The 14,197-nt window shown below is 35.7% G+C and overlaps 1 protein-coding gene across 1 annotated transcript; it reads right to left on the bottom strand.

The window, feature by feature from the left end:
* Positions 1 to 444: 444 nt before the first annotated feature.
* On the bottom strand, positions 445 to 6,861 carry LOC116163004 (neuronal growth regulator 1-like). Its single transcript, XM_031476823.1, has 7 exons — positions 6,660 to 6,861; positions 2,317 to 2,538; positions 2,149 to 2,270; positions 1,361 to 1,502; positions 1,039 to 1,311; positions 657 to 989; positions 445 to 608 (listed from the first exon to the last, which is right to left on the bottom strand). The coding sequence occupies exons 1-7, from the start codon at positions 6,799 to 6,801 to the stop codon at positions 463 to 465; spliced, it is 1,380 nt and encodes a 459-aa protein (XP_031332683.1). The 5' UTR covers positions 6,802 to 6,861; the 3' UTR covers positions 445 to 462.
* Between the last annotated feature and the right edge of the window lie 7,336 nt (positions 6,862 to 14,197).

The following is a 14,197-nucleotide window of genomic DNA, read 5'->3' as shown; positions in this document are numbered from 1 at the left end:
AATTTAAAGCTGCACTTAAAAACTACGTAATGGATCAATGTTTTTACAAAGCAACTGATATGTATATGTGATATAATATTTATGTTTTGTTCTTTTGTAATTTTTATGTATATGTGTGTTTTTTATACCAAACTTTCATTGTGACTATGTCTATGTCAATAAAGTTGATCAGAGACAATAAATTATTATTATTATTATTAATAAGTAGGTAACAGTTAAGTTGATTCTTATAGCGACCGAGCTGGGGTTATGAGCCAGTTCGAAAATCCGGTGAGCCTTTTGCGGTACATTTTTCCTACCACCTTAAGGAAAAGATGGATTCCTGCAGAAAAAATTTAAGTCTCGATTTAGGAGACTTTGGAAAACGATAAAAAAAACTCCGGAAAACATTAGAAAACTTAAAACGCATTCAATGAATGATACGTGGTTGCGTACGCATAAAGTATTGTCTTTTTGTTGTCACTACTTTATTAAATAAATGAACAAACACATAAAAATTTGAGAGCAGTAGCTCAAAGTAATTCTGACCCCATTACTACTTTCGGTTGAAGAGACCACCTCATCAAAACCTTGTATCTGTATCGGTGTAATGACTTCCTCTTTAAAATCTAAAAAGAAAAGTAAATAGAGGGTAATCGAGCGTGAACGTGACTGACCGGCGCCGTCCGTTGCAAATTTCAGCACGGCCGATTTCTTCGACCAACCGTAACGATTTCGAGACGTTACCATTGCTTCGTAAACGGTTCTCTCCCGAAGCCCTTGGATCGTGTAGGATTTCGCGTGTACCGGACCGGTGCTGGTCTCAGAGGGTATCGTCAGTATATTCCAGTCCGAATTTCTAATGTCGTTGTGGGGGCGGTAGCGTCTGAACCAGAGCTTGTACTCGATTATGGAGGGGTAGCTGTCGGCCTCCCAAACCAGCCTGTACGACGTTTTGGTGTCGACCATTTTCTGATCTGCTTGCTTGAAGACAGCCGGGTTTGCGGTACCTGAAAAATGCGTTAAAAGGGGGAAGCAACCATTAAAGAAGGGGAAAACCTGAGAGTTGGATTTGCAATTCGCCTTGTCCCAAATCGTTGGTCGCTCTGCAGGTGTAAATGCCGAAATCGGCAAAGGTGGCATTTCGAATCAGCAAAATGTGCTTATCTCCGTCGACCATCGCAACGATTCGGTTACTGAAAGGCACTGGTATTTCGCCCTTTAGCCATGTCACTGTGGCAGGGGGATCGGCATAGACGATGCACTCCAACTGAGTTCGAATGCCTGGTGCCGTGTGCATCCAGGATCGCATCGTCATCAATTCTGGAGGATCTAAACTGTTGGCTCAGGTTGTGGAAGTACAAGTAGGATTGATACTTACAGATGATGTTTAAAGTAATGGTTGCTACGGCCGGTTCACCGACACCGTTGCGGGCCATGCATTGGTAATTACCGGAGAGTTGCCGATCTGTTGCGGCAAATTTCAACATCTCTCTATTGTCGATCAGTTGCATGTCCTTGTTCTGGGATACAAATACACATAAGTAGGAAAGTGACAACTCCCCCACCACTCGTGGTGAGGGTAGCGTGACTAAGGAGTAGTGGTATTGAATAACTAAGGGTGAAACATTTGAAATAAATTAATCAAAATGCTCAGAGATAATCAGCATAAGTTCGACCCGTAACACGAACTTGCCACATTACTGCAGCGTAATTAAATTACACGGTTATAGGTATTTGCAAGGTCATTTAATTTTGCACGTTATATGTAAGCACAGAACCCTTTTTGTTTTGCTTGAACGCTTTGATTTTTGTTCACTGTCAAATTTGAAATGAATAATTTGTCATTTTTTAAGAGTAGCGTAGGTTTTCAATATAGTATCTCTCTTTTTTTCTCTACCGCTCCCTCTTCATTCGGATTATTTAACTGATACCTACAATAATTTTTATTTGCAATAATAATTCCCAGTTTTGCGAATTCAACCAATACAATTCTTTGATTTTAGAATGCTCGCGAGTTAATAATTTCTTATGCCATAAAATATTATCCTAAAATTAAAACTCGGTAAATCTCCTTTACCAAGCACCACAAAACAAGATCACTTCATAGTTACATCATCTAGGAGAATTCTCCTCCACAAAATTGGTGGGGGTTTTCTACTCACATACCTCATAAAGCCAGGTGATCAGAGGATAAGGAACACCATGAACTTTACACGACATTCGCACCTCCTCCCGTAATCGCACCTGCAGAAAACCATTCGCAGGGTCTGGAACCACCGTGGGAGGTTCTAGACAGACTCGCATGGTAAGTACGCGTGGCGGGATTAATCTTACCTAAAACTTCGATAGCGTGCCTCTGTCTAATGGTCGACCATGGATCAGGACGAATGATCTCGCACATGTACTCGCCCGTATCTTCATGCTGCACATCGGTAACCAAAAGAGATCCGTTAGCCGCTAAGGACATTTTGCTGGGAGGAAGCATGCTAGGCGGACCGCTGTCGGTAAGTAACTCTCCGTTTTTGTACCATTTGATTCTGTTGTAAATACTTCCATCTGTAATAATAATATTTGGTCTAGATCGATATGGAAAGTACCAGCTATTGAGGTACTACACTTAGATAGAAATGTAATAGAGTTCATCGACAAAGACGCCCTTATTGGATTAAGAAAATTGTGGCATTTAAATTTGGCTGACAACAAATTAAAAAGTTTTGATTGTAATTTCTACACCCCTTCGAGATTGAAGAAAGTTAATATTCGCAATAATAACATAACCTACATATCTGATGAAGTGCTATACGACTCCAATTAGCGGAATTTTTCGTAACCGATAATCCTTTGCAATGTGACTGCCTGGATAAAATAATACAATGGTGTGACGCCTTTAATATAAGTGTTCCACAGAAGGAGGAATTACAACAGTCCGGCGCCGTTTGTGTATTTCCAAAGACAAAACCAACCCAGTGTCTTGAAAGAGGTGATGATGATTTCCAAGAGGGATTCTGGGTTAGTTTTTTACGTGAACGCCCACCAGTCAAATTGTTTCAGTATAATTAACAATAAATTTGATCACAATAGCACTGTTATTTGTTAGCTTGAAAATGTGCCATTGTCTTTTGTTAATGCGGATAATAAAAGTTACTCAAAAATCCCTCGCTCCCACAATCATTTCTGCTGTTCGAAAAAAACTAATTGGTTCCCTAATTTTCACAGAAATTTACATTACTGTTTTTTTAGATAATGCCCTCCTTGATTAATAAGAGTTAAACTGTTATGCAAACGCTCTCCACTGCTGAAGCAAACCAAAAGGCGTATAGCAAAAGTTTCTCCTAAATTGTCGCGAAACAAGACAGCAAAACGTGTGTTTTCGCATTTATTTGGGCAAACATTTGCTTGACTTCATCCATTTTCCTTCGTTTATGTGTATGATAATGTTAAACATAGACCTGTTATACTGGACAAAATTTGCTTTCACATTGGTATCGGTAATGTATCAGGAACGATAGGTCAGCCTGTATGTGGAGTATCAATTTTCTTTTTCAGTGTAAATTTGGTGGCTGATAATAAATTAAACACGGAGTTTGTTCTTTTTGTTTAAATTTAAGTTTAACGTTGTTTGTATAAGAACTCTGTTTATTTACGAAAGTTTAAAGGAGATTTTTACAGTGGAAGAGAGGAGATTCTTTTAAAAATACGAGAACATAACGCAAACAAGGCTTTGTGTTGGTGGTCCAAGAATAATGTGCATTTTTTTTGGGCAGTCAGCCTGTTGGATGTTAAGACGGGTGGCGTTTTTATTTTTGATAGTGAAGTTTCTTTCATCAAGATTAAGTGTAATAGGAAAAAAGCGAATGAAGCTGTCTGCGAGTGTTTTTGAGTTCATTTTAATTATTAAAAACTGTGAGTAATTAAGATTTCTGTAATTAATTGTCTATCGAGCGCTTGCAAGTGTGGCATTTATAAACAGGACATAAGATCCTCTCTTTCTTTAAGCTTTGTCAATTTGTGTGTAGTCCGAATAAATGTTATTTTATTTCTCAATAAACAATTTTCTGGATTAAACTTCTCATGTTAATTTGACATTCGTACCCAGAGTTACGTTGGGTGTAAATTTGTTTAAATAATTCCTTGGAGTTGCAGAAAGTGATCAACTCTGCTGAGATTCCTAAATTAATAATATATGCAGATTTGAACGTTTTTGAAAAATCTATAATCAAGCTTATTTAATTGAGCTAGCTGGACAGGTGTTTTGTGGGTGGCTTAGCGACCGTCTGACATTGCACGCAGCACCATCAAAAATCTTGAAAATGTTTAACAATATTAGGAATACTTGAATAAAAATGCGGAAGGTGCAGACAAGTTGGAGATTGCAGAAATTTTCCTACAATTTTTTTTTTAAATTTTGGAAATATTTCGCATAGGGAATTTTGTAAAACATTATAGAAATGTTACAGAAATTTTAGAAGAATTTTTGGAAATGTTTATAAAAATTAAGAAATATTTCAGAAGTTTTAGTTTCAGAAACGTGTAATAGTTATTTGTACAACTAGTTTTGAAAGTGATACTTTTTTTCATGAATTTGCAGTTTGATTAATGAGGGCGAAGCCAGAGTTAATCAAGCAAATTCATGGAAAAAAGACACTTTCAACACGTGTTGTACACGAAATTTTTTTGCATAGTGATCCATAATAACCCACAATTGAATAATTTGATTGAAATTCGCGATTTACTGTCACTCAAAAGTGGATGCTATTGTTCATAGACAGGACTAAACTCCATAGTAAAAATCGTGAAAAAAGATACCATTTTCCATACAATTTTTCGTTAAAAAAAGTCCGATAATTTCATTACTATGTAAAAAAATTAATTTCTGCGGAACACGGACGGTGTTAACGATATTAAAATCATCGTCATCACACAGTGTCGGGAAGATGAAGTACGAAAACCAAGTTTTTGTGTCCCGTGTTGTCAAGTGCATTTGTTTCCCTTAATGTAATTAGTGTTTTGGCGTACTGTACTTGGATATTTTGACTCAAAAACTGTAAATAATTTTAAGTTTCTCTTCGTAGCTGGTTTAATGTGGGTTATTGTGGTCCAGTTGCATTTTAATAGGTTCGTTTCGTGTGTGTTTGTAAAATAAATTTTACTTATATAAAATTGCGCAAGTTGTGTGTTCATTCGAACCCTTTAACGACGAAAAGAGAAATCGTATGCTCTATTACCATTAAATTTAATAATTGACGCCCAAAATTCATTTTGTTTGGAAATTAAGGATTTGATCTCGGCCACTGTTTGTCTGGAATCAGGAAGTGAAGCCAAAATTAAATCATTCTGCCGTGTCGGGGTGCGGATCCGTACCGAAAAAATTTCTCAATAAAGAGTAAGCTAGGTTTGAAAAGCGTTGTATTTGATATATACAGGATGTTAATTAAATACTTGTACAAACTTTAAAGGGTGAATCTTTGACTAATTATAAGATAAAACGTTCATAATAATATGGATACGCAACGGCTTGGTTTCTGAAATACAGGACGGCCAAAAACTATTTTATTTGTTTTTTTTTTGGTAAGTAACATGGCAATTGGACGAAATTCGGGATACTGGGTAGTTTTTTGTTTAATTCTAACATGAATTAATTAATTAATAGTTTTTTTGGACGCCCTATATCTCAAAAACCAAGACGTTTGCGAACCCATGTTCTTAAGAACTTTGTATCTTAAAATTAGTAATAGATTCACCCTTTAAAGTTTGTACAAGTACTTAATTAACACCCTGTATATTGCTGATGTTAAAACTGCAAATATCTGCAGAACGTAGTGTCTTTTGCATGGCCCTACATATACATATCTCGACGTGGGAGACCGAAGACTTAAATGCCTCAAAGGAATAGGGCTGGGAAACCGTGAAAATGCGCTTCTTGTAAATCGTTTCTGTGACTTCATAACTTTGCCGCGAGATACCGTCCACGGCCATCTATGAGATGGATCATAGTGTACAGAATAGATTCTTTAGACTATTGATCGGTTCAAATTATCTCCTAATAGTGTTTAGTTCGGGGGGTTGCGGTTTACCTTCTTTTTCCGATCACCCAATCATTCAATTAAATAAAATTAATTTGAATCGCGAGGCCGCGATAATAATAATAATTTAAAATCATATCGAAAACTGGATTACCACGAGCAAATTTAAAATTACCCCCCAGGCGCTAAAGATAACTCTTAGCGCCGCAAAATCCGTCAATATCTCAATTTTTTCATATTGTTTATTTAGAAATATTTTTTCACCTTCGCCCAAATACGAAACCCAATCCACGAGGAAATGAATATTCAAAGAACTTATTTTCGCCGTTACATTAAAAAGAATTTCCTTTGTTTTATATACCTGCACCGAAATTGCGTCTTTAGTTTCATTTCCCATCGTGGCCGGATTTTCATTCAACAGTATTTTACTTTAATTAAACGAAATTGAACACGTCTTTCTTCGACCCCCCATGCGGGACCGTACAAATTTTCACGGCCGGTACCGGATTCCTCCCTCTTTCTACCAAAACTATTAAAGCAGAAGGTCTACTGCACGGCCAATTAAATAATTACAAACCGCGCGCTGATGATAATTAAAATCTTTAATTGAAAGCTTGCGCGTTTTTTTCTCATCCACTAGCATAATTATATTACCGTTCGTGATCGTTTCCAAATAGCAGGGGAGTAAAACGGTGTCATTTTCGGGCGCTTTCACAGTTGTCGGGGCACTCTTAAACTCGACCTGACACGCACATTTCACGCCGAAAAGAATTAAAATTTGAAACGCGTTAATCATGTTTGTCTCTCGACAGGATGGACGTTAACTTGTGTAAAGAAGAATAGAATAGGAACTAAAAGGAACTTCGGCGTCTATTAGCCCAAAGTGGACATTATGGTCAATTAATGGTGGGGTCGAAGCTTTACTTACTGTCAATTAATGCACTCGTGTCAAATAATACTCTTGTTACCTCATCATGTTGCGTGGTGCTACGAAAATTGTATTAAATATTTCTATTTACTTTATTGGCGCATTGCATAATTTGGTAATTAAGCGAGTTGCCCAATAATTTGGCGCACGTATATTATGACATAATTACGTATGCTAGCCAGATGTTCACAAACGGTGGAAAATCGAACGAAATATTTCCAATTGTGGGGTACCACGGGGTTTGTATTTTGGACCATTATTGTTCCACCAATGGTAAAAATTCAAATTCAAAATCGTTTCGTCAATGGAAACAGATTCGACACTAACCGCGGTTCAAACCAACACCAATAATTCGTTCAAAAGTAAAAAAAGAGCCGACAAATTGTGTTTCAACATGACATTGACATTGAAAGCGCGTATTTTAATTTGTTTATATTTTTTAAACGACATTTTTCTTGAAAATAAGCAAAGACTTTCGAATTCGTGTGTAACTAATGTAATTAATAAGCTCATTACCAAAAGAACAATATTAATCATGAAGTAACGTATCTATTTGTTAATCTAATTGAAAAAAACAAACAAAATTCAGTCCCTTTCTTCAACATCCCCATTGGAACTGCATTTTGTGGCACCCAAGACATTTCTCATCTTCATTGGAAGTAAAGCTTATTTGTTTTGAATTCTAACTTAAAATGTAAGGTTCCTTTGAGGTAACGGAAAACATGCTTGACCGCTCACCATTGAACTTTACCTGAATTTTTTTTATCTTTACAACTTTCCACAGTTAAATTGGCATTCCACGCAAAAATTCTCACGTATAGGGCCAAGCACAGCGTGAATCAACGATTGCGCTGAGTAACTTAATGCACATTTTTCGATGGAGTGCTTTTGTATTATGATATGGTTGAATATTCTCCACATTTTAAAAATATTTGGAATTATACAGGGAGCGCTCACAAAGTAAGGCGCCAAAATGGTACATTTTTTTAATATAACCCCCTGTATTTGAATGCATTTTTGAATTCTACGTGTAATTGTACGTTTTTTTTTGTATTATATGGTTAATATCCGAAAAGCTAGTAGTTTCAAAGATAATTCGATTTGTAAGAAAAATTGGGCATTTGCAAACGACAGTATATTGTCAAAATTATTACTTAATTTTTGGTTCCAGGTTTTATATCTTCTATCCTGGGTTAAGTAAAAGCTAGAGTAAAAGTCAAATAAATACATCTACTATGAAACATTAAAAAAAATAGCGTTTTCCCAGGTATTCCACAAAATTTTCGAGCTTCTCTAAGGTCCCAGTCTGGCTACTGCGAAAGGTATAAAATATGGTTCTGTTCTATAATTGAACGGTATTTCCTTATTTTTATACTTGCCTCAGATTCAGCTAGTGCACCACTCGTTTTACTCGAAAATGAATCCAAAATATTTCAGTGGCGCCAAGTCATAAAGCTAGGAAAAACCGTCCCAGACTACTTGGGTGTGGCGCCAACTTCTAAGATTTTGACTATATCTGGGAGATATAAGGACCCCCCACAATGTTGGGGATTGGGCGCCTGCTCTGCAATTTGTGGCGCTAGCTGGCGCTAGGTCTAACATAGCATCCCCCGAAAGTCAAGGGCTTTTCTGCAAAATCTATAATGGTGCTAGCTGAACTCAAAGTGGCGCTAGCTATAGAGATTCAAGTGCAATGTGTCTTTAGTCAGAAATTTGAAATGGTGATGCTAAGTTAACGGACCCTCGCTTATTAGCTTATTTTGATACCGAAAGCGTTTCTACAAGGATATTCTGTTTACGAGGTTAAGGTTTGAATGTCTTTAAGAAAAAATGCAGTATTAAAGTTTTAACAACATTATTATGGAAAATCTCAATTTGTTGTTTCTTAAAGATGTCAGTCTCTCGGCAAATTTGAAGCAGTTTTGTATTGCATGTATTTTCGTACTGATGAATCCGTTAGAATCGGAATTGGTAGAATAAATCAGTTTTTCATTTAAAGTTGGTTCGTTCATATGTCAATAAGAAAAACCTCCAATGTAGTGGGTCCATATTATGATTATTTTTAAGTGAATTCAATATTTCAGAAAATGGATTCGATATTAAATTAAGGGCAATTCACAAAGATCGTGACAACGGCCATTATTCCAAAATTTGATAGCGAAAACTATACATAGGAAATCCTCGAAGTGAAGGGAAATAGCTTTGTAATTACTTGTGTGTCTGGGTCTGTTATATTTATATGTTATATTCATATACTATTTTTATTATTGACGTGTAAATAATTGGTATTGCAATTCTTCTTACTAAAAACTTATGATTATGAAATGTAAATTTCACTATTTGATATTTTTGGCATCAATATATCCTTTTGGCGACTTTTCTACACAGAGTTATGCTAAAAGTGCTTGTAACTAACAATTTGCAATCTGTGTAACTATCTTTAAGTGTATTTGTTTTAACAGAATCATTTATCTTCTGAGCTTAGTAAATTTATCGCGCTTCCTCGTTGTTGCTCGAGTATTTACATGTAATGCGAATTAATGCCATTTGTAACTCATTTACTGTGGTTTCCCAGATTTCGAATTCTGTGTCAGCCCAACACTTAGTTGGCAAAAATTTAATTGGGACATTGAGATTTGATATTAACCCACTCCCGTAATAAAAGATGCATTTAATTTAACTTGACCAAAAGCAATTTTAACCACCGGTCCAATACCCAAATCGTAAACGTCGACCCTTGCAGATTCCAAATTTTAATTAACTTTAATTCTCACGCTTTAACTTCAAATAAAGGCAATTTTTCCTTTCCAACGTTTACGGTAGAGTATTTGTGAGCAATAAGTGAACAAAGAAGCAATCACAATTGAGATAAATTTAAGCAAGTTATCAGTAAATTATTTAATGGTAACATAAAAGGCTTCATTCTTCCTTCATTAGTAACACTTGGCATCTACTGCGACTGCTTCAATTTTTTTCTCTTCAAAGTCGTAATTATACCTACTTCATTTGACAAGTCAGTGACATTAATTGTAATTTGTAATTAATCAGTTAATTGGTCTTGGCTTGTCTAAATTAATTGCGGCTCGCCTCCGTAAAAAGGTACAATTATATCTAAATGGAGTTTATTGGACCCCTTCTTTACCGCCTCCATGCACCCTTTGTCTTATGCGGTTCAAAGAGATGTTTTGTTAGTTTTTCTACAGGGGATAGAAAAGAAATTGTGTATACACCTAACGGATACACGTGCCGGAATTGGGGAGCGCGTCGAACTTTCCCCATACATTAAATCGTAGTTTGTAAATAAACAGAAAGAGCAACAACTTTCCATTCTTCCTATCGCGCCACATCTTTCACCAAGCGGCAGTAATGCGAGTAGGAATGAGAAAAGTCTGATTAGAATAAGAAAGGCCCCTTGAGCTAATCGATTGTAAATAAATTTGCGACCTTTTGTTCTATTTGTCTTCGACTGTCACGTTCACAATTGTCATTAGCATTCCCACTTAAAGTGAATCACTTTGTGCTCTATTTATAGGAGGGCATTCAATTTACTTGTTGGCGTCGTAAGCGCCCAGAAAAAAAAGAGATTAGTTTTCCTAACGAGTTTCGAAATTTCCAGGAGTGGAGGGAATGTTTTCCGGTAACGCGAGCAGATGAGACTTTCGCTTTCTTTCAGTTTTCGTAACCCAATTAGCCGGATATCTGAAATTAATATCCATCGAAATGTTTCCTGTAATGTAGCCTTTCCGCTACTGAAAAAATCTTAGATGATTATAATTTTACTAACGTCCAGCATCGGCCACAACTAGAAATCTCGCGAAGATTTTAATTTTATTAATTTGAGAAAACTCAGCATCCTTGATCGGTACCACAATTTCAAAGAACTGAATTTAAAGCGCATTTAAACACCTGGCATGACATGAAAACTCTTATCTAGGTCGTAATTTAGTAACATAGAACATTTATAGATGAAGCAAATTTAGTAGACAAAATGAGGTTGAATTAAAAATAGGCACTCAGAGCCAGACTACAAACATCACGCAATAAGCGACAGATTGAAACAATTAATTAAAGAAATCTTAACTATCAATCACCAAAAAAACTTCACAAAAACAAAAAAAAACGGTTAACCACCAAAAAGAGTCACAATGAATGTCAGTCTCTCCTATTTAAAACAATTTCCCTTTCTTTTCGACTCTCCGAAACCGTCCCCTCTTTCTTATTAAAATTATTGCGCCGTCGAATCACTAATATCTGCTTATCTGACTTACTTAGCTTTACGAAGCGATAATACTCTTATCGCAATGACTGGGGACAACATGAGATAACTTAAAAAAAAACATTTCAGGCAAACATTTCCAAATGTTCCTTATCTTTCTAAATGGACAATTAAAATCAAAATACATTGACCTCAAATTCGCAAAACACGATCGAAATTGTGTTCATCCTAAATTAGCAACCACATTGGTACAGCTGTACAAATGTAGTAGTTACAATTGGATTGTATCGAAAACCAGTATGTACCGGGTGACCCAATAAGACTCTTCCACGGCCATATCGCGGAAACCGTTCGTCATATGACATAAAGATTACAAATTCAAAAAACTGCAATTTCTGAATGTAAACACAGGTGAATAATTTACAAATTAATTATATTTTATAATGCATCGTGTTTCATTTGTTTAATTTTCCAAGACCTACCTAAGAGTGTACGGTACTTTTCTTTCGCGCCATCGACAAATACCGGAAATACGTAAAAAGTAAATTTAAGATACAATTTAAGCATTTTTATTAATTAATTAATTAATCTCATTTTCTCAATATCTTATAATAAATCATAAAGTCATATTATTCCATTTGATTTTTTCGATTTTTTAGGGTTTTGGGTCATAGTGTCAAAACTAGCCCCCTAGCGGAGAAGGATTCAACTATTATTATTAACTATATTTTGGTCGATTCTCATTGCCCAAGGAATGCTATTTTCAACCATATCAAATTTGTTAAAATCGATCAAACGGTTAAGAAGTTAAAGCAGGTTATTGAAAAAACAATTGAACGCCTCACGCCATCTTTGTTTTTGAAATAACTGAGTTTTTATTTTTACGAAAATGATAGATAAACTGGTTCTCTTTAAAAATGTGAATTTTTTAGTTTATTATGCGAAATGCAATTTTAAAATTTACGATGGCAGTTACGCCCTCTGTTGGTCATTTTTAGAACTTGAATATATTTTCCAGCGATGAGATTCTTCATGACCGATTTACCCAATATTTTTTTACCCCTAAGTCATATGACGAACGGTTCTCGAGATATGGCCGAGGAGCAGTCTTATTGGGTCACCAGGTACAAACGTTATATCAAGAAGTCGACGAAAAATTGAAAAAAAAATACATTTCAACTTCGGGTCGCAACCTTGTGAGCTCAAAAGGGCGCGTTCGGCGTAATTTGAAACGACCACAAGACAAACAATATTGCGTAAGCATTTCTAACAACTGACACTGAGGTCAATCTGATACTAAACCGTAATTAATACTTAATATGAATTAATAATTCGAATGACTTTACACTAGCAAAAGTCAAAGTTTGGTCCGACCACGAATTATCCTTACAACATCGGGGTACAGAAGCATAAACGTGACTATTCACAAGGTCGTTAATCTACAAAGGGGGTTCGTAAATGCTTGCGGTTACAACAGGATCAATATCGAAATCTCCAGGCATAAACTTCGAGTAGGTACGCAGTAATGTTGGTAAAATGAATTAAATTAGCCAGGTTAATGTAGATAGAATTTTTCAAGCCGGTAATGTAGAAACTAACCTATCGCGTGACGCTCGCCAATACCAATCCTAACAAGAGGGCGGGTCTAAATAAAAGTGTGATATCATTGAGGTACTGCGTAGGTAATATCCAGGTAGATACAACGTAAAAAATAATAAAAAATGGATGGGAATTAAAAGAAATCCATTTTGAGAGAAGATAACGCTCTAAAAAAACATACGTATTAAGACAAATGTGCGTAGTAATCCAACATACCTCGTACTGTTTATATACGAATACAGATCCGTACAATTCAATGAAGCACCGCCACACACATGAAAAGAGAAACCACAAAGGTATATGGTGACAGCCAAAACAAAAATCCCTTACGGCAAGACACGAAGTCAGTAAAAGTAATGGCGTACCTTACTTGCATGTAAGCAATGCGAAAGCATAAACTTCACTGAAGAGGAAAAGTACCATAGAGAATATCTGCACGACCACCAAAATAAATAACTATTGTAATAAGAAATGTATAATAATAATAATAATAATACCTTTATTTGGTTACATATTGCACCCATATTATCAATTCAGTATAAACAAAAATAATTACAAGTTAGTACATTGCGAGAGCAATAGTAACTAAAAGGGCGAAGTTCAGATAGTAGTTGCCCAAGCTCCTACTTCTGCTCTTCCACTTAACCCATTTTACATAAATATATATTTAAAGAACGAAAGACATTAAGCTTGACAGAATACCGATACAGAATTTAGCTAGCGTGTGGTTATATGGCAATGAATCCAGAATAGATTGTTAACTAATGAATTAGTATTAGACGAAAACATGAGAACTGCACTGTGTTTGCTGCAATATTTGACGATCAAGTATGAAGCGTTGGATATACTGTTTAAATTTTATAGAGTTTAGGTTTTTGCAGGAGTGTGGCAATGCGTTTGTACAGCTTGGCAATGCTATAACTGAAAGATCGTTCGAAGATGGAGGTTTTGTGTAAAGGTGGAGTTATTAAGGTAGGAAATCTAGGATTGGAACTGAATCTGATTTTATCGTAAAGATAAGTTGGTGTTTTTTCGATGATTATTTTATGGTATAAAGTAGCTGCATGCGCAAGTCTCCTATTTTCCATGTTTAGCCATTTTATTTCGGTTAATTTATGAGAGATGCGATCATACTTCTTTACACCATAAATCAATCTAAGGCACGAATTTTGGATTTTGTGAATTCTATATTTGTCAGCTGCATCCAAACAAGGGCCATAGAGAGTATCACAATAATTGAACTGTGAGAGGACAAGCGATTCACACAATATGATTTTTAGATGTTGGCCGATGCTATAGCGATGATTAAATATCAATTTTAAGTTCATAAATGCTTTTTTGATCATTATTGAGACTTGTTCTTTGAAACGCATGAGAATCCATTATCACTAAACAAATTTACTACGGGAATAGCTTACATCTCAACTAGTGGGTAACAAAGGAAATAGC

This window comes from Photinus pyralis, unplaced genomic scaffold (genome assembly GCF_008802855.1).
Source record: "Photinus pyralis isolate 1611_PpyrPB1 unplaced genomic scaffold, Ppyr1.3 Ppyr1.4_LG2, whole genome shotgun sequence".
NCBI lineage: Eukaryota > Metazoa > Arthropoda > Insecta > Coleoptera > Lampyridae > Photinus > Photinus pyralis.
Note: the sequence above shows the minus strand (reverse complement) of the source record. Positions and strands in the feature narration are given on the sequence as shown.